Source organism: Aegilops tauschii, chromosome 2, assembly GCF_002575655.3.
Source record: "Aegilops tauschii subsp. strangulata cultivar AL8/78 chromosome 2, Aet v6.0, whole genome shotgun sequence".
NCBI classification, from domain to species: Eukaryota; Viridiplantae; Streptophyta; class Magnoliopsida; order Poales; family Poaceae; genus Aegilops; species Aegilops tauschii.
In genome coordinates, this window is record NC_053036.3 from 500419168 (window position 1) to 500440210 (window position 21043).

General features: G+C 43.0%; 1 protein-coding gene across 1 annotated transcript; it reads left to right on the forward strand.

Moving 5' to 3' along the window:
• Positions 1 to 6141: 6141 nt before the first annotated feature.
• On the forward strand, positions 6142 to 7213 carry LOC109740424 (transcription repressor OFP1-like). Its single transcript, XM_020299489.4, has one exon. It carries the CDS (start codon positions 6243 to 6245, stop codon positions 7008 to 7010), a length of 768 nt encoding a protein of 255 aa, XP_020155078.1. The 5' UTR covers positions 6142 to 6242; the 3' UTR covers positions 7011 to 7213.
• The last annotated feature ends 13830 nt before the right edge of the window (positions 7214 to 21043 follow it).

The following is a 21043-nucleotide window of genomic DNA, read 5'->3' on the forward strand; positions in this document are numbered from 1 at the left end:
AACTATGCATGGTTTGTAGAATTGCTTAATTACAAGTATGTGTAAATATCTAGATGCCCGAGTAGGGCTAGTTCATAGTAGTTGCTTAATTAGCTAGGTACATGTGTTTTATGTTGCATTATATCTGTGCATGTGTTCTATATGCTTATTTTGGCCAACATGATGAAAGCAGTAAATGGATGCCCCATATGAGATATGTGGTTCAGTGAGATGTCAAAAGGATAAGAAGTTCTTCATAGATCTTTCGAATGACTTCCTCACTAAGACGGTATGTTTTAGTTCAACATGTTTTGATTGAGTTTCTTACGGTATACGGTTGCGCCCAAAATTGTCTAACTTCTAGTTCTTTCTTTCAATTTTGCTCAGGTCATCCCTTGCGGGGCAAGGCGTAACTTCTTAGAGAGGTTTCAGGTTCCGCTTGATGCCACCATTACATTCCAGTGCACTCTCATGAAGATGATGACGGCCCAACACTTCAATTGTCTTGTCACTAACGAGTTAAACACCACTTATTTTAGTTGCCCTTGTTGGAGAGCCCTTGCAACTGCTTACGAGGTGGAAGCTGGGGAAAGAGCACGTTCTACCTCGAGTATGATCGTGACGAGATCATGGTCTACTATAGGCCTGCTTGCAGCAATGGTTCACTTACTCCAGACTATGACCCTCAGTCTGCCCGCAGATATGTCTAGTTAGCTAGTAGGGTTGCATGGCAGATCTCATGTTATTACCACCTCTATTTAGTCGAACTTGTACATGTGTTAATTTGCCTCTTTTTGATACTTTGTTGAACCATGTCAATAAGTACATTGTTGAACTTAAATGATGTTATCTGCGTCTATTTAGTACTGTTAAAAATTGATTTAATTATTGTTCTTAAACTGGATTATGCTGTCATTTGGTTGGGATCGCGCTACTGTACAACTTTTATTTCAAATATGAAAATCAAATTACCATGCTCTTCACACAGAACATACCACGCTTGTGCTCATGTTGATATGTTTCAATGTTTTTTGAAGTATAAGTTACCATGCTTGTGCTATGTAAGTTATCACGTTTGTGGTACATAAATTATCATGATGTACAGAGAAAATTATCAGGACATACAAAATGTTTTCTCCAACTGTCACAACGAGATCTTCTAAACTAGATCTCATGTTTGTACATAATTTATCAAGTTTGCGGTGCGTATATTGCCATGTTGTTTACAGAGAAATATCGAGGGTATGTTTTCAACAACTTTTCTCTTCCTGTCAAAAAAGTTACCACGCTCTATGGTGCGTAATTTACCATGTATTTTACACATATGTTGCTTAGGGTATATTTTCCATAACTTTTCTCTTCGGGTCAAAAGTTACCATACTGTTTGTATCTAAGTTATCGGACTGCATTTTGTATGTTACCGTACTATTTACATATAAGCCACTGGGGTATATTTCAACAACAAAAATCTTCAAAGTTACCACGAGTGTTGACAAGTAAGTTATCAGGTCTGTGGTTTGTATATTACCAAGTTATTTACACAGTAGTTACGAGGGGTATGTTTTCAATAACTCCCCCCTCCTCTCCAAATAGAGCATTTACTTCGTCAATGTTACTTACATAGAAATTATCGGGTTATGTTTTAACAAACATTTTTCTCTGGGTCAAATGTTATCAGGTCTATGGTGCGTAAACTAGTATGATGTTTACACATAATTTATTGGGATATGTTTGAACATTTTTTTACCAGGTGAAAATTACCACGATGTTTTTAGGCGTAAGTTATCTAGACTTTTAGCATGTCTTCTAACTAGAAAAGATGAAAGAAAATGTTCAAACAAGAGAAAGAAAATTTGGGTCAACAAAAAAGAAAAGAAATAAAAACATTTTTCCAACGTTGCATTCAATGTGGTAAAAAAACTTCCTAACCAGTCATATAAGAAAGATCTGGACATTATTGACAACAACTAATGCTGGCTGAGTTGGCTAGCTTGATAGACCATATTTCAAGAGGTCAAGCCACCGATCATCCTTAATAATAATAATAATAATAATAATAATAATAATAATAATAATAATAATAATAATAATAATAATAATAATAATAATAATAATAATAATAAGGATCCGCTTTTTTGAGGGGTTAATAAGGATCTGTTTAAGGATTTGCTTGTATTAGAGGGAGGGCTCCTATGTGTTGCTCGCTTCGTTCAATAGGGTGCATGACCACATGGGAGACCGACTGGGCCAACCCGCAGTACTGTAGCGCGTGATACTGTATTAGTTCCCTGTTAGCGATTTATCTCCACGCGTAGTTAACTATAGGAACTGTATAATTGAAAAAAATACCATTTTCCGAAGCACATTTTTTTTGAAATTTAAAATTCCATACATTTTCTGAAAAACACAGTCAATTTTGAAATTCTGAAATCTTTTTGAATTTGAGAACATTTTTATAAATTTGTGAATATTTTCTGAAACTTGTAAACAATTTTATGAATTGTGATTTTTTAGAAACCATAATTTAAAAAAAACATGAACATTTTGAAATTCCAAACATTCTCAAAAAATGTGACATGTTTTTTGAAATTCCCCCAAAAAATTCAAAAACATGAATAATGTTTGGAAAAATTGTTTTTTCTATAAATCCAACCATTTTTTGATTTTTTTTAAATCTTTGATTTTTTAAAAAATTGTGATTTGATGAAAAAAGTAACAAAAAACTACAAAGAAACAAGTAAAACCAGGGAAGGGAAAAGACTGGTAAAAAGCCGTCTGTAACCATCGAAAAGTTTGCCAAACCGGGATATGTGAAACATATAGTAGATTAAAATGGGCTGACCCATCTCACAACGCCTTGCGCAGCTCCTTGTGCATTTGGTCGACAATCATTCACAGTAAAGTTTGTTTAGTCATGAGTTTAGAACCTCCAATGTCGAGGCTCACAAACTTGCAAAGCATGCTTTAACGCTGGGTACTGGCCGCCATGCTTGGTTAGGCCAGCCCGGAGATCTTGTTTTCGTCCCTGTAAACCTCGTGACGGGTGAATAAAGCTTTGTCGGGTACCGGCACTTTGGAGTCTCGGAGCTTGGTGCGCGATCTTCGGTGGACGCAGCGGTCACGAGGCTTCGTCGTTTTTGTCGATCCGCCGTTATCGGCATTTATTTCTTTTCTTTTTTCTCTTTCCTTTCTTTTGGGTGTGTTTGTGCTGCTTCCGCCCCAGCCCCTGTCGTTGGTTGTATCGGATGGTTGCTTTGTAATACAAAGCGGGGGGAAACCCTTTTTCTTAATAAAGCTTTGTGGGTTTGCCTAAAAAAAAAGTAAGGATTCACCCTTGTCTTAGGGCTCCATATATATTCTCACATTCATGAGTTTTAGACTTTATTTTTGTTTAGATATTGTTTAGCTTTGCTACAATTCACATCTGCGAGACGTATAAGAGTACCTCCTTATTCAGATTCTCTATCAAGAACCCCACCTTTACCCCGCACTTAATCTATATCGGCAATTCAGATTGCATTGTCATAGTTTTTGCTGGTCCTTCGATTGCTCGCTGAAACTCAAACCTCGCTGTTCAGGTTGGTCGTGCCCACGGCAAAGTCAATAACCGTTGGATAATGGTTTAGTGATGTATCTATACTGTACAAAGAATGACACGTAGCCTCACCTGCTCCACATGCCAGAAGATGGATGGAGCTGGTTGGCGAGAACTAAGGAGAGAAAGACAGACTGGATTTGTAATAGCACACTGCTTGCTATTTTGAAATCCACAATTGTGTTACTAATTTGTTAAAGCATCTTTGAAATTTTAAACATACATAAATAAAGTATGTACATGTGAAATTTTTAAAGACTTTTTTTTTACGGTGCTACGGCGGGCTTACGCCTGCCTGAACCATTTTCATTATCATAAGAGGGACTGAGATACAACACAACGGCTACAGGAAGTAGCACCCAACACACACAAGAAGGAATAAGGAACAACAGAGAAGAACCAGAAACAAGCTATGACAATTAGCCAACACCAAGAACTTAGCACCCAACACCATTAAGCAGACCGAGAAGAAACGGGAAACTAGCATTGTTGGATCAGTCGAAGGGAGAATCAACACCGAGTAGACGTAGAGAAGAAGTTGCCTGCTGCATTGCGATCACTCTGCACCTTGAAGAGCTAGGAGAGTCGCAACCACCGTCGAAGGGCATCCCACTGCCGAGGCACGACGCGATAGAGAGAGCCGCCGACCGCGCCGAAGGGCAATGTTTCGCCGAGATAGCCCTACACCTCCTCTGAGCCACACCACGGCCACCATCACAAATAGAGAGAACCAGAACACTATGCGAGGCAACCAAACCTCATGCGTCGCCGAAGGGCACTGAGCTCCGAGACTTCACCGACGCCACGAGCCCCCAAAAGAGAGGTCAGCAGATAGCACCAGGATGACCAAGGCAGTAGCCATACCCATAGATCGCTTCGACCACCACCACCAGACACCCCACATCCCCAGCCTGACCAATCGTGCTCGAGCCAAGACTAGAAACGACCAACAACGGATCAATGGCTCCAAGACTGCGCCCCCAAGGGGGTAACGACATCAATGACATCGTCGTAGTCCGATCCAACCGTGGATCTTAGGCTTTCGCCCGGAGCACATTGTAAGGATGAGCTGCGGGAGCTTCACAATGACTCCTCCAAGAAGGAAAAAAATGGCGCCCAAAGGCGTCACCGTCACCGCTGTCGACACAAGGCCGACACCAGGCTTTCGCCTGAAGCATCGCACCTCGAACCTCACCGCTTACGCCGGCCGCCCAGTCTGGCAAAGCAAAGAGCACGAGACCTTACCACCTCCTGCAACTCGTCGACGAGTGTCCCCGCCGGAGCAAGCAAAAAGGTACCTCTGGTGACGCCATCGCTCACCGCGAGCACCAGCGTCGACCAGAGTGGAGATCCAGTCATGCCGTATCCTGACCATCTCACCCCGACCACCACCAGCCAGATCCATCCCCGCCGCCAAGCACGCCTTGCCCGGATCCCCAACGCGAGCCACAGGGCGACGCCGGCGCGCGCCCTGGGCAGCACCACCGGAGCACGGGCGGCATGCACCGCGCCCCCATGGCCGTGGAGAGCCCCCAGCGCTGCCACGAACTCGCGCAGGGCGCCGCACCTTGAGGGGTCCAGATCTGACCCCGCAGCCCGCCACAGGGCAACAGCCGCCGAGCAGCACCGCCACCGACGCCCTCTGTCGCGCGGCCCTCCCGCCAGGACGAGAGGTCGCCGCCCCGGAACGGCGCGGATCTAGAACCACCTGGCGGCTGCGACACCGGCGCGGCAACAGAGCCGACGAAGAGAGCCCCGCCGCCGCCTTCCCTGGGTCACGCACGGCTTCGCCTGCGTTCCCTCCGGCGGCGGTGAAGCAGGGGGAGGGGTGGGGAGTGGCCGGCGGCGGCGCGACTAGGGTTTCCCCCGAGTCGCCAGAGGAGGCGACGCGGGGTCCGAACACAGAAATTGCAGCACCTACTTTAAAAAAGGCGCGATGGAGCTCGAGCTCCAAACCCCCTCACTCACAAACTTCGCCCTATTCTATAACATTCTGTAATTCCATAAGTTTGTTGGAGAACATACCCAAGTAAACAAGCATATCATGTTTTTTTTGCGGGGTAACAAGCATATCATGTTCGTTACTTAGCAAACCAGGCAGAATCATTGGGGCCATATATGATTTTCTTAGCACTTTCAATCGTGTATGAACTTAGTGTACACTTTATATTATGTACACAATCTCATGATCACTGCCCATCATTGCAACTACAATCACATAATGATGGAATCGGTACAGCACTAAAACCGCGTGCAAAGCAGCTGACAGCTCAAGTTAATTTCCAGGAAAGCAAACTTGCAGGACTGATTCATGGTACAGTGGCACGCATGTGTAACCTCTTTGCTCATTTCTTAATTCGCCAGTTTTACTTTTCTATACCAGAAGCATCTGATCACATCCAGTTGCCATTGCAAAGCAGTTGACAGCTCAAATTAATTTCAATGGAAGCGAACTTGTTGGACCAGTTCTTGGTACAATGGTAGGCATGTGTTAACCTCTTTGCTCATTTCTTAATTCACCGGTTTATCCTTTGTTTATGCCAGAACCATCTGCCCACATCCACTTGCCAATGCCAGTTATCATGCCCTCCTTACAAGATAGATAGAGCTCGATCACATGCAGTGTTCAAAGACACCAATGCTCTGAACAGAGGAAGAGAGAGGAGAGATGGGCAGCCATTACAGGTTCAGACTGTCCCATCTCGTGCCAAACTCTTGGTTCTACAAGCTGAGGGACATGAAGAGACCCAGACCGCCAAGCCAACCAAGAAGCTCTACAGCTACAAGAACACCAAGGAGATCATCATCAAGCCACTACTACTGCCATGGAGCCAGCACCCCAAAACCTCTTCCATTACCCCCTCACCAATCCTACTCCTCCTACTTACAAGCAAAGAAAATGCCACCGGAGAAGCTGCGTCTCTCTCCTCTCTGCCTCAGCCCAAGGGCAACAAGCATCCGATTCCCCAACGATCGTCATCAGTCACCATCATCGAGAAGTGCCGCCGCCGCCGTCGTCGACGATTTTCAAGGCTTGCAACTACGTCCAATTCGCACAAGGCCAGCGCCGATCGCGTCGAGAAGTGCGCACCACAGCACGACCGCGAGCAGTACGTGCCCGAGCTCGCCGAGGCTCAGGAGCAGAAGGCTTCGTCTATCCAGCAGTGGCTGTGGCAGAGTTAGCGCCAGGTGCACTGCTCGCCGGAGAAGCGCGAGGAGGAGCATCGCCGTCGTGGTGGCGTCGACGGACCCGCACAAGGACTTCAGGGAGAGCATGGTGGAGATGATCGTCGGGACCGACATGCGTGGAGCAGAGGCTCTGAGGGACCTCCTTGATTGCTATCTGTCGTTCAACTCGAGGGAGTACCATGGAGTAATCACGGAGGTGTTCAGGGGAATCTGGCTCCAGATTATCCGTGACGGTGTTGAGATATGAGGAACAATTGCGGGCTGTAAATCAAGTGTTGTTGGGATGTACAGATCTGTGAATAATGTGTATGTGCCGCTTGAGTTATCTGTGTGTGATATACTGATAGTCCTACTTGCTACTGTATTTGTCATTGTGTTAATTTGTAGTGGTAATAAATCGATATGTGTAACAGTGTAAGGGGCTTTCCGAAAATATATATTCAACTTTTGCTTTCTGATAACTATCCCGAACACCTGGTTTGTAGGAGTTTTGTAGTAATTCTGTATTGATATGATTTCTAAAGGAAAATTTCCTAAAGAGCCATTTGGTTTGTAGGAATAGATTTTGTTCCTATGTAACATTGATTCCCATCCTTCACATTTCGATGGAAAAAAACATTAGCTTAGACCTGATGAAAAAAGTTCTTATCCTATGAACCAAGTGACATCTCTTTTCCATAGGAACTGAGATACATGTCATCTCATTCTCTTTGACTTTTCTATTCCCATGATTTTCCAATCCCATGGACCGAAGGAGGCCTAGTATCTTCGGGAATCCTAGCAGATTTTTCTTGCAATCCCATGAGTCCAGCTCTAAGTCGGAAAGCTTCAAGGAGATTCTTCGCAAAATCAAGAAAAACATATTGAACATCAAGACTCGTCATAAGATCATCAAGGATGTCAAGGACATCAAGAGCAAATTAAAGAGGCTAGCACCAAGTCTCATCACACATTGGACTTTGGAACGGGAAACCCCTCCCTCGCGGCGCCTCCTCTGAGGCGACCCGAGGGCCAACCCTAGGCCGCCGCCGCGTTCCCCCTCCCCATCTTCTCCCTCCGCCGCCACCGGAGGTGCTCGCTGGCGCGGGTGCGTGACACCTAGGAAGGTGGCGACGGGGATCTGGCGGATCCGGCTTGCTGGTGAGCCTCGGCGCCCGGGGCGGCGGCTCCGACGGATGGCGCGCAGCGTGGCCTTTGCGGCAGGCCTCGCCGACGATTGTTGTGTGGGCTACCTCCCTGGCCGTGTGGGCGGCGGGGGGGGGGGGGGGGTGGCTGTCGTCGGCGGTCCGGCATCCCCGCGGTGGTTGCTGGCAAATCTTGGAGAAGACCCTTCCCCGACCCCGATCTACTCGGATCCGTGCCGGCCCTGCCCTCTGGTGGCTGCGGTCATCGTCCCCGGTGCTCCACCGGGCGGATCTGGTGGCTGGGCGTGTTTCCGGGGGAAACCCTTGGCCGCCGCGGCGGCCACTCCAAAGGCGACGTCTTCCGGCACCGTTCTCCTTCCTTGAGCTATGCCATAATTTCTAGTGGGGTGGGGGAGATAAAATGTGAACACATGGGGGCAAAAGGCTAAATTTTCATCTATTTTTTTCTTCACCGATCTGTCCAAGGCTGGGGGGCAATGCCCCCCCCCATTGAAATCTCCCTTAACCTTTGACCCACGACTTTGCACAATATATAATGATGCATCAGATCTTGTCGAAATCGATCCCCCAAGAGACGAGCTTGTGAGGTTGTTGATTGATAAGGGAGGTGAATCTACAAATCAGGTCAAAGTTGTCTCTACTATTGGAACTGGTGGGTTAGGTAAGACAACCCTTGCTAGACAGGTGTATAACAACATTTGCGGCGGGCCTCGCCGACGAGTGTTGTATGAGACCTCTGACAAGTACTTTGTCTACAAGATGGAGGAGAATAGCCCAACTAGCGAGCATGTGCTTAGAATGTCTGGGTACTACAATCACTTGAATCAAGTGGGAGTTAATCTTTTAGATAAGATAGTGATTGACAAAATTCTCTAGTCACTATCACCAAGCTACTAGAACTTTGTGATGAACTATAATATGCAAGGGATGACGAAAATGATTCCCGAGCTCTTCGCGATGTTGAAATCGGCAAAGGTAGAAATCAAGAAAGAGCATCAAGTGTTGATGATTAACAAGACCATTAGTTTCAAGAAAAAAGGCAAGGTAAAGAAAGGGAACTTCAAGAAGAATGGAAAGCAAGTTGCCGCTCCCATGAAGAAGCCCAAAGTTGGGCCCAAGCCTGAAACTAAGTGCCTCTACTGCAAAGAAAATGGTCAGTGGAAGCGGAACTACCCAAATACTTGGCGGATAAGAAGGATGGCAAAGTGAACAAAGGTATATTTGATATACATGTTATTGATGTGTACCTTACTAGTGTTCGTAGTAGCCTTTGGGTATTTGATACTGGTTCAGTTGCTAAGATTTTTAACTAGAAATAGGAGCTGCGGAATAAACTAAAATTGGCTAAGGACGAGGTGACGATGTGCGTCAGGAATGGTTCCAACGTCGGTGTGATCGCCGTCGGCACGCTACCTCTACATCTACCTTCGGGATTAGTTTTAGACCTCAATAATTGTTATTTGATGCCCGCATTGAGCATGAACATTATATCTGGATCTTGTTTATTGCGAGACGGTTATTCATTTAAATCAGAGAATAATAGTTGTTATATTTATATGAATAATATCTTTTATGGTCATGCACCCTTGAAGAATGGTCTATTCTTTTTGAATCTCGATTGTAGTGATACACATATTCATATTATTGATGTCAAAAGATGCAAAGTTGATAATGATAGTGCAACATATTTGTGGCACTGTCGTTTAGGTCATATTGGTGTAAAGCGCATGAAGAAACTCCATGCGAATGGGCTTTTGGAATCACTTGATTATGAATCATTTCATACTTGCGAACCATGCCTCATGGGCAAGATGACTAAAACTCCGTTCTCCGGAACAATGGAGCAAGGTAATGACTTATTGAAAATAATACATACCGATGCATCTGGTCCGATGAGTGTTGAGGCACGCGGCGGGTATCGTTATTTTCTGACCTTCACAAATGATTTGAGTAGGTATGGGTCTATCTACTTGATGGAACATAAGTCTGAAACATTTGAAAAGTTCAAAGAATTTCAGAGTGAAGTGCAGAATCATCGTAACAAGAAAATAAAGTTTCTACAATCTAATCGTGGAGGCGAATATTTGAGTTACGAGTTTGGCCTTCATTTAAAACAATGTGGAATAGTTTCACAACTCACGCCACATGGAACAGCACATCGTAATGGTGTGTCCAAACGTCGTAAACCTACCTTATTAGATATGGTGCGTTCTATGATGTCTCTTACCGATTTACCACTATTGTTTTGGGGTTATGCATTAGAGACAGCTGCATTCACATTAAATAGGGCACCGTCTAAATCCGTTGAGACGACACCGTATGAACCGTGGTTCGGCAGGAAATCTAAGCTGTCATTTCTTAAAGTTTGGGGTTGCGACACTTATGTCAAAAGGCTTTAGCCTGATAAGCTCGAACCTAAATCGGAGAAGTGTGTCTTCATAGGATACCCTAACGAAACAATTGGGTACACCTTCTACCGCAGATCCGAAGGCAAGATCTTTGTTGCTAAGTTTGGGTCCTTTCTAGAGAAGGAGTTTCTCTTGAAAGAAGTGAGTGGGAGGAAAGTTGAACTTGATGAGGTAATTGTACCTTCTCTCGAATTTAAAGGTAGCACATCACAGAAAACCGTTCCCATGATGCCTACACAAATTAGAGAGGAAGCAAATGATGATGATCATGAAACTGCAGATCAAGTTACTACTGAACTTCGTAGGTCAACCAGAGCACGATCTGCAGTAGAGTGGTACAGTAATCCTGTTCTGGAAGTCATGTTACTAGACCAAGGCGAACCTACGAACTATGAAGAATCTATGATGAGCCCAGATTCCGACAAATGACTTGAGGCCGTGAAATCTGAGATAGGATCCATGTATGAGAACAAAGTGTGTACTTTGGTGGATTTGCCCGATGATCGGCAAGCCATAGAGAATAAATGGATCTTCAAGAAGAAGACTGACGCTGATGGTAATATTATTGTCTACAAAGCTCGACTTGTCGCAAAAGGTTTTTGACAAGTTCAAGGGGTTGAATACGATGAGACTTTCTCACCTATATCGATGCTTAAGTCTGTCCGAATCATGTTAGCAATTGCCGCATTTTATGATTTTGAAATCTGGCAAATGGACGTCCAAACTGCATTCCTTAATGGATATCTTAAAAGAAGAGTTGTATATGATGCAACCAGAAGGTTTTGTCAATCCTAAAGGTGCTGACAAAGTGTGCAAGCTCCAGCGATCCATCTATGGACTGTTGCAAGCATCTCGGAGTTGGAATATACGCTTTGATAAGGTGATCAAAGCATATGGTTTATACAGACTTGAAGTGAAGCTTGTATTTACAAGAAAGTGAGTGGGAGCTCTGTAGCATTTCTAATATTATATGTGGATGGCATATTGTTGATTGGAAATGATATAGAATTTCTGAATAGCATAAAAGGATACTTGAATAATATTTTTTTAATGAAAAGACCTCAGTGAAGCTACTTATGTATTAGGCATCAAGATCTATAATGATAGATCGAGACGCTTAATAGGACTTTCACAAAGCACATACCTTGACAAAGTTTTGGAGAAGTTCAAAATGGATCAGTCAAAGAAAGGGTTCTTACCTATGTTACAAGGTCTGAAGTTGAGTAAGACTAAAAACCCGACCACGTCAGAAGATGGAGAGAGAATGAAAGTCATTCCCTATGCCTCAGCCATAGGTTCAATAAAGTATGCCATGCTGTGTACCAAACCTGTTGTGTACCTTGCCATGAGGTTGGCAAGGGGGTACAATAGTGATCCAGGAGTAGATCACTTGACAGCGGTCAAAATGATCCTTAGCTACCTAAGAGGACTAAGGAAATATTTCTCGGTTATGGAGGTGATAAAGAGTTCATCGTAAAGAGTTACGTCGTTGCAAGCTTTAAACACCAATTCAGATGACTCTGAGTCTCAATCTGGATGCATATTGAAAGTGGGGGCAATTAGCTAGAGTAGCTCCATCCAGAGCATTGTTGACATAGAAATTTGCAAAATACATACGGATCTGAATATGGCAGGCAAGTTGACTAAACCTCTCTCACAAGCAAAACATGATCACACATTGGTACTCTTTGGGGTATTAATCACATGGCGATGTGAACTAGATTATTGAATCTAGTAAACTCTTTGGGTGTTAGTCACATGGCGATGTGAACTATGAGTGTTAATCACATGGCGATGTGAACTAGATTATTGAATCTAGTGCAAGTGGGAGACTGAAGGAAATATGCCCTAGAGGCAATATGTTATTTTATATTTCCTTATTCATGATAATGGCTTATGTTCATGCTAGAATTGTATTGATCGGAAACTTAAATACATGTGTGAATACATAAACAAATACCGTGTCCCTAGTATGCCTCTACTAGACTAGCTCGTTGATCAAAGATGGTTAAGGTTTCCTAACCATAGACATGTGTTGTCATTTGATAACGGGATCACATCATTAGGAGAATGATGTGATGGAGAAGATGAAGGAAATATGCCCTAGAGGTAGTAATAAAGTTATTATTTATTTCCTTATGTCATGATAAATGTTTATTATTCATGCTAGAATTGTATGAACCGGAAAGTTAGTACATGTGTGAATACATAGAGAAACAGAGTGTCACTAGTATGCCTCTACTTGACTAGCTCGTTGACCAAAGATGGTTAAGTTTCCTAGCCATTGACATGAGTTGTCATTTGATGAACGGGATCACATCATTAGAGAATGATGTGATTGGCATGACCCATCCGTTAGCTTAGCACTATGATCGTTTAGTTTGTTGCTATTGCTTTCTTCATGACTTATACATGTTCCTATGACTATGAGATTATGCAACTCCCGAATACCGGAGGAACACTTTGTGTGCTACCAAACGTCACAACGTAACTGGGTGATTATAAAGGTGCTCTACAGGTGTCTCCGATGGTACTTTTTGAGTTGGCATAGATCGAGATTAGGATTTGTCACTCCGATTGTCGGAGAGGTATCTCTGGGCCCTCTCGGTAATGCACATCACTATAAGCCTTGCAAGCAATGTGACTAATGAGTTAGTTGCAGGATGATGCATTATGGAACGAGTAAAGAGACTTGCCGGTAACGAGATTGAACTAGGTATTGAGATACTGATGATCGAATCTCGGGCAAGTAACATACCGATGCCAAAGGGAACAACGTATGTTGTTATGCGGTTTGACCGATAAAGATCTTCGTAGAATATGTAGGAGCCAATATGGGCATCCAGGTTCCGCTATTGGTTATTGACCAGAGAAGTGTCTCGGTCATGTCTACATAGTTCTCGAACCCGTGGGGTCCGCACGCTTAACGTTCGGTGACGATCGGTATTATGAGTTTATGTGTTTTGATGTACCGAAGGTAGTTCGGAGTCCCGGATATGATCACGGACATGGCGAGGAGTCTCGAAATGGTTGAGACGTAAAGATCAATATATTGGACGACTATATTTGGACATCGGAATGGTTTCGAGCGAGATCGGGAATATACCAGAGCACCGGGAGGTTACCGGAACCCGCCGGGAGGTATATGGGCCTTATTGGGCCTTAGTGGAAAAGAGAGGAGAGGAGCAAAGGAGGGGGCGCGCCCCCCAAGCCCAATCCGAATTGGGAGGGGGGCGGCCCCCCCTTTCCTTCCTCCCTCTTCCCTTCCTTTCCCTCTCCTACTCCAACTTGGAAGGGGGGAATCCTACTCCCGGTGGGAGTAGGACTCCCCTTGGCGCGCCCTCCTCCTGGCCGGCCGCCTCCCCCTCCTCTACTCCTTTATATACGGGGAGGGGGCACCCCTTGGAGACACAACAATTGATCATTGATCTCTTAGCCGTGTGCGGTGCCCCCCTCCACCATATTCCACCTCGGTAATATCGTAGCTGTGCTTAGGCGAAGCCCTGCGTCGGTAGCATCATTAACACCGTCATCACATCGTCGAGCTGACGGAACTCTCCCGCAAAGCTCTGCTGGATCGGAGTTCGTGGGACGTCATCGAGCTGAACGTGTGCTGAACTCGGAGGTGCCGTGCGTTCGGTACTTGGATCGGTCGGATCGTGAAGACGTACGACTACATCAACCGTGTTGTCATAATGCTTCCGCTTTTGGTCTACGAGGGTACGTGGACAACACTCTCCCCTCTCGTTGCTATGCATCACCATGATCTTGCGTGTGCGTAGGAATTTTTTTGAAATTACTACGTTCCCCAACACTAAGTGCCTCTACTGCAAAGGAAATGGTCACTAGAAGTGGAACTGCCCAAATACTTGGCGGATAAGAAGGATGGCAAAGTGAACAAAGGTATATTTGATATACATGTTATTGATGTGTGATACGTCTCCAACGTATCTACTTTTCCTAACGCTTTTCCTCTTGTTTTGGACTCTAATTTGAATGAAACTAACCCCGGACTGACGTTGTTTTCAGTAGAACTACCATGGTACTGTTTTTGTGCAGAAATAAAAGTTCTCGGAATGGAAGGAAACTTTGCGAAGATTTTTTATATCAATAATAAGAATTTCTGGAGCCAAGACCTGCCAGAGAGGGGCACCTGGGTGGGCACAACCCACCAGGGCGCGCCCCCCTCTCCTGGCGCGCCCAGGTGGATTCTCCCCACCTGGTGGCCCCGCAGACCCCGATTCCAACGCTATAAAATCCTATCTTCGGAGAAAAATATCAGGGAGAAAGAATTATCATGATCCATGAGACGGAGCCGCCGCCAAGCCATGTTCTTCCTCGGGAGAGCAGATCTGGAGTCCGTTTGGGGCTCCGGAGAGGGGGATCTTCGTTCTTCGTCATCATCAACCCTTCTCCATCGCCAATTCCATGATGCTCCCCACCGGGAGTGAGTAATTCCTTCGTAGCTAGGCTCGCTGGTCGGTGAGGAGTTGGATGAGATTCATCATGTAATCGAGTTAGTTTTGTTAGGGCTTGATCCCTAGTATCCACTATGTTCTTAGGTTGATGTTGCTATGACTTTGCTATGCTTAATTCTTGTCACTTTGGGCCCGGGTGCCATGAACTCAGGTGTGAACCGTTTATGTTATCATCATTATATTCATGTTTTAGATCCGATCTTGCAAGTTATAGTCACCTACTACGTGTTATGATCCGGCAACCCCGGATTGACAACAACCGGGCCCACTCCCGGTGATGGTCGTAGTTTGAGGAGTTCATGTATTCACTATGTGTTAATGCTTTGTTCCGATTCTCTATTAAAAGGAGGCTTCCAATATGGACCCCGCTGCCACGAGAGGGTAGGACAAAGATGTCATGCAAGTTCTTTTAATAAAGCACGTATGACTATTTACGGAATACATGCCTACATTATATCGATGAACTGGAGCTAGTGTTGTATCGCCCTAGGTTATAACTGTCACATGGTGAATATCATCCAACAAGTCACCGATCCAATGCCTACGAATTTATCTTATAGTGTTCCTACTAAGTTACTACTGCTGTCATCAATGTTACACTTGCTACAAAATTACTGCTATCACTGTTACCGTTACCATTGCTACTATCACTACTATCAAAACTATCATATTACTGTGCTACTGATTACTTGCTACAGATAATTAATCTCCAGTTGTGGTTGAATTGACAACTCAGCTGCTAATACCTTGAAATATTCTTTGGCTCCCCTTGTGTCGAATCTATAAATTTGGGTTGAATACTCTACCCTCGAAAACGGTTACGATCCCCTATACTTTGTGGGTTAACAATGTGTACCTTACTAGTGTTCATAGTAACCCCTGGGTATTTGATACCGGTTTAGTTGCTAATATTAGTAACTAAAAACAGGAGCTGCGGAATAAACGAAGATTGGCTAAGGACGAGGTGACGATGCGCGTCGGGAATGGTTCCAAGGTCGATGTGATCGCCGTCGGCACGCTACCTCTACATCTACCTTCGAGATTAGTTGTAGACCTCAGTAATTGTTATTTGGTGCCCGCGTTGAGTGATGTCTACTACACAACCTTCTTCTTGTAGACGTTGTTGGGCCTCCAAGTGCAGAGGTTTGTAGGACAGTAGCAAATTTCCCTCAAGTGGATGACCTAAGGTTTATCAATCTGTGGTAGGCGTAGGATGAAGATGGTCTCTCTCAAGCAACGCTGCAACCAAATAACTAAAAGTCTCTTGTGTCCCCAACACACCCAATACAATGGTAAATTGTATAGGTGCACTAGTTCGGCGAAGAGATGGTGATACAAGTGCAATATGGACGGTGGATATAGGTATTTGTAATCTGAAAATATAAAAACAGCAAGGTAACTATTTATAAAAGTGAGTGAAAACGGTATTGCAATGTGTTGAAACAAGGCCTAGGGTTCATACTTTCACTAGTGCAAGTTCTCTCAACAATAATAACATAATTGGATCATATAACTATCCCTCAACATGCAACAAAGATTCACTCCAAAGTCACTAATAGCGGAGAACAAACGAAGAGATTATTGTAGGGTACGAAACCACCTCAAAGTTATCCTTTCTGATCGATCTATTCAAGAGTCCGTAGTAAAATAACACGAAGCTATTCTTTTCATTCAATCTATCATAGAGTTCATACTAGAATAACACCTTAAGATACAAATCAACCAAAACCCTAATGTCACCTAGATACTCCAATGTCACCTCAAGTATCCGCGGCCATGATTATACAATATGCATCACACAATCTCAGATTCATCTATTCAAACCAACACAAAGAACTTCAAAGAGTGCCCCGAAGTTTCTACCGGAGAGTCAAGACGAAAACGTGTGCCAACCCCTATGCATAAGTTCACAAACGGAACCCGCAAGTTGATCACCAAAACATACATCAAGTGTTCTCAAATCCTTAAAGACTCAATCCGATAAGATAACTTCAAAGGGAAAACTCAATCCATTACAAGAGAGTAGAGGGGGAGAAACATCATAAGATCCAACTATAATAGCAAACCTCGCGATACATCAAGACCGTATCACCTCAAGAACATGAGAGAGAGAGAGAGATCAAACACATAGCTAATGGTACATACCCTCAGCCCCGAGGGTGAACTACTCCCTCCTCGTCATGGAGAGCGCCGGGATGATGAAGATGGCCACCGGTGAGGGATCCCCCCCCCCCCCGCCGGCAGGGTGTTGGAACAGGGTCCCAATTGGTTTTTGGTGGCTACAGAGGCTTGCGGCGGCGGAACTCCCGATCTATTCTGTTCCCCGATATTTTTAGGGTATATGGATATATATAGGCGAAAGAAGTCGGTCAGGGGAGCCATGAGGGGCCCACGAGGGTGGGGGCGCGCCCAGGGGGCAGGCGCGCCTCCCTGCCTCGTGGCCACCTCGAAGCTTCCTTGACTTCAACTCCAAGTCTCCTGGATCACGTTCGTTCCAAAAATCACGCTCCCAAAGGTTTCATTCCGTTTGGACTCTGTTTGATATTCGTTTTCTGCAAAACACTGAAACAAGGGAAAAAACAGAAACTGGCACTGGGCTCTGGGTTAATAGGTTAGTCCCAAAAATAATACAAAAGTGTTTAATAAAGCCCATAAACATCCAAAACAGATAATATGATAGCATGAATACTTCATAAATTATAGATACGTTGGAGACCTAACAGCATCCCCAAGCTTAATTTCTACTCGTCCTCGAGTAGGTAAATGATAAAAAGAAAGAATTTATGAAGTGTGAATGCTAGCATGTGCACAAGTTTGATCAATGATAATTTCAATCACCTTTTCTAGCATCATTGTATATCATAACAGTAGCTCATCTCATAAAGCTTCTCATGATCAAGTAACAAGCTATTCACATGTTAAAGTATAGATCATAAACTTTCTTGAAAACTAACAAACCGTGTTATCAGTCATCAAACAATTACAATTCATCTTATTTTCAGGAAGATTCTATGTCAGAGCTTTGATTCAGCAAAGTTCACATACGCAACTATCATTTAGTCTTCCATGATTGCTACCACTCAAAGCATATTTTTAGAACAAATAGTATTTATCGAACACAGAGAAAGATAGGGGCTTAATATTTTGCCTCCCAACCTTTTACCTCAAGGGTAATGTCAACAATAATAATTCATGCTCAAATATATTTGAATGTCCATATATGCTTAGATCTTTCCATCACATGATGCTTGCCAACTAAAGAGTAGGTTGGAATGAGAAGGAATACTACTGACTCTTGCATAAAAGTAAAAGAGGCCCTTCGCAGAGGGAAGCAGGGATTTGCAGAGGTGCCAGAGCTCGAAGCAAAAACAGAGATGAAAATAATTTTGAGAGGTATGCTTTCATTGTCAACATAACGACCAAGAGTTCCCAATATCTTCCATACTAGATACATTATAGGCGGTTCCCACGCAGAAAGGTAAAGTTTTTACTCCCCCTCCACCAACATTCACACTCCACGGCTTGTCCGAAACAACGGGTGTCGGCCAACTATCAACTTTCCTGGGGGAGTTTTGTTTAAATTATTTGCGAATTTGTTTTTGATCTTTTGATCACAGGACTGGGCATCCCAGTTACCAGCCATTTTCTCGTGGATGATGAGCGGAGTCCACTCATCGTGAGAATAACCCACCTACCATGGAAGATACTGACAGCCCCTAGTCGCTACATGAGCGATTCGGGCATACAAAACAAATTATTATTTGAAGGTTTAGAGTTTGGCACATGCAAATTTACTTGGAACGGCAGGTAAATACCGCATATAGGTAGATATGGTGGACACTTATGGAAGAAACTTGGTTCAAGGAGTTTGGATGCACAAGCAGTATTCCCGCTTAGTACAAATATTTTGGCTAGCAAAGGATTCTAAATAGCAAGCACCACATGTTAGAGGATCCATAACAATATAACTTCTATACAAATATACCCAAGCATAACTCATTATGTTGTCTTCCTTGTCCAACTTCAACTAATTTTCTCAGGTTTGAAAATAATTAATGGGGCTCACAATCATAGAAGATGTCCGAGATAGTATATTTATATGTGAAATCTCTCTTCCTTCAATATTCTTTCATGAATTGTTCAAGTGACCAATACAATGTTTGCTAACCTTTAAAAATTTACCACCTCTACTTCTTATATGTGAAGGCATTACTCCCCATGGGAAAGGCATATGAAACATATATAATTTCAGATTTATGACATTCAAATCATTCAACCATTTACTCATAGGATATAAGTGAAGCACATGAGTAAATGACAAACTACTCCAAAAAGATATAAGTGAAGATCAATGAGTAGTTAAATAATTATGTAGCTATGTGAAAACTCTCTCTCATTTAAGAATTTCAGATCTTGGTATTTCATTCATACAGCAAGCAAAACAAAAGAAAATAAAATGATGCTCCAAGCAAAACACATATCATGTGGTGAATAAAAATATAGCTCCAAGTAAAGTTACCGATGAACGAAGATGAAAGAGGGGATGCCATCCAGGGCATCCCCAAACTTAGGCTTTTGGTTGTCCTTGAATATTACCTTGGGGTGCCTTGGGCATCCCCAAGCTTAGGCTCTTGCCACTCCTTATTCCATAGCCCATCGATTCTTTACCCAAAACTTGAAAACTTCACAACAAAAAACTTAACAGAAAATCTCGTGAGCTCCGTTAGCGAAAGAAAACAAAACACCACTTCAAGGTACTGTAATGAACTCATTCTTTATTTGTATTAGTGTTAAATCTACTGTATTACAACTTCTCTATGGTTTATAAACTATTTTACTAGCCATAGATTCATCAAAATAAGCAAACAACACACGGAAAACAGAATCTGTCAAAAATAGAACGGTCTGTAGTAATTTGTAACTAACGCAAACTTCTGGAACTCAAAAAATTCTACCAAAATAGGAAGATCTATATAATTTTTTTATTGATATACTGCAATTGGAATCAGTATGTTATCACGTTCTGGTGATTTAAAAAAAAATTGTGAGCGGAAAGTTTCTGTCTTTTTCAGCAAGATCAAATAATTATCATCCAAGAAGATCCTATAGGTCTTACTTGGCACAAACACTAATTAAAACATAAGACCACATCTAACAAGAGGCTAGATGAATTATTTATTCCTAAACAGAACCAAAAAGCAAAAAATACTAAAATAAAAATGGGTTGCCTCCCAACAAGCGCTATCGTTTAACGCCCCTAGCTAGGCATGATGATTTCAATGATGCTCACATAAAAGATAAGAATTGAAACATAAAGAGAGCATCATGAAGAATATGGCTAGCACATTTAAGTCTAACCCACTTCCTATGCATAGGGATTTTGTGAGCAAACAACTTATGGGAACAATAATGAACTAGCATAGGAAGGCAAAACAAGCATAGCTTCAAAACTTTAAGCACATAGAAAGGAAACTTGATATTATTGCAATTCCTACAAGCAATATTCCTCCCTCATAATAATTTTCAGTAGAATCATGAATGAATTCAACCATAAAACCAGCACATAAAGCATTCTTTTCATGAGCCACAAGCATAGAAATTTTATTACTCTCCACATAAGCAAATTTCTTCTCATGAATAGTAGTGGGAGCAAACTCAACAAAATAACTATCATGTGAAGCATAATCCAATTGAAAATTAAAATCATGATGACAAGTTTCATGGTTATCTTTATTCTTTATAGCATACGTGTCATCACAATAATCATCATAAATAGGAGGCATGCTTTCATCATAATAAATTTGCTCATCAAAATTTGGGGGACTAAACATATCATCTTCATCAAACATAGCATCCCCAAGCTTGTGGATTTGCATATCATTAGCATCATGGGTATTCAAATAATTCATACTAACAACATTGCAATCATGCTCATCATTCACATATTTTATGCCAAGCATTCTATGTAATTCTTCTTCTAGTACTTGAGCATAATTTTCCTTCCCATCATTTTCACGAAAGATATTAAAAAGATGAAGCATATGAGGCATCCTTAATTCCATTTTTTGTAGTTTTCTTTTATAAACTAAACTAGTGATAAAAAAAGAAACTAAAAAATTCGATTGCAAGATCTAAAGATATATTTCAAGCACTCACCTCCCCGGCAACGGCGCCAGAAAAGAGATTGATGTCTACTACACAACCTTCTTCTTGTAGACGTTGTTGGGCCACCAAGTGTAGAGGTTTGTA

Bases quoted from the DNA above. Each gene is read 5' to 3' on its own strand.
- LOC109740424 (XM_020299489.4), top strand. From the start codon at position 6,243: ATGGGCAGCCATTACAGGTTCAGACTGTCCCATCTCGTGCCAAACTCT.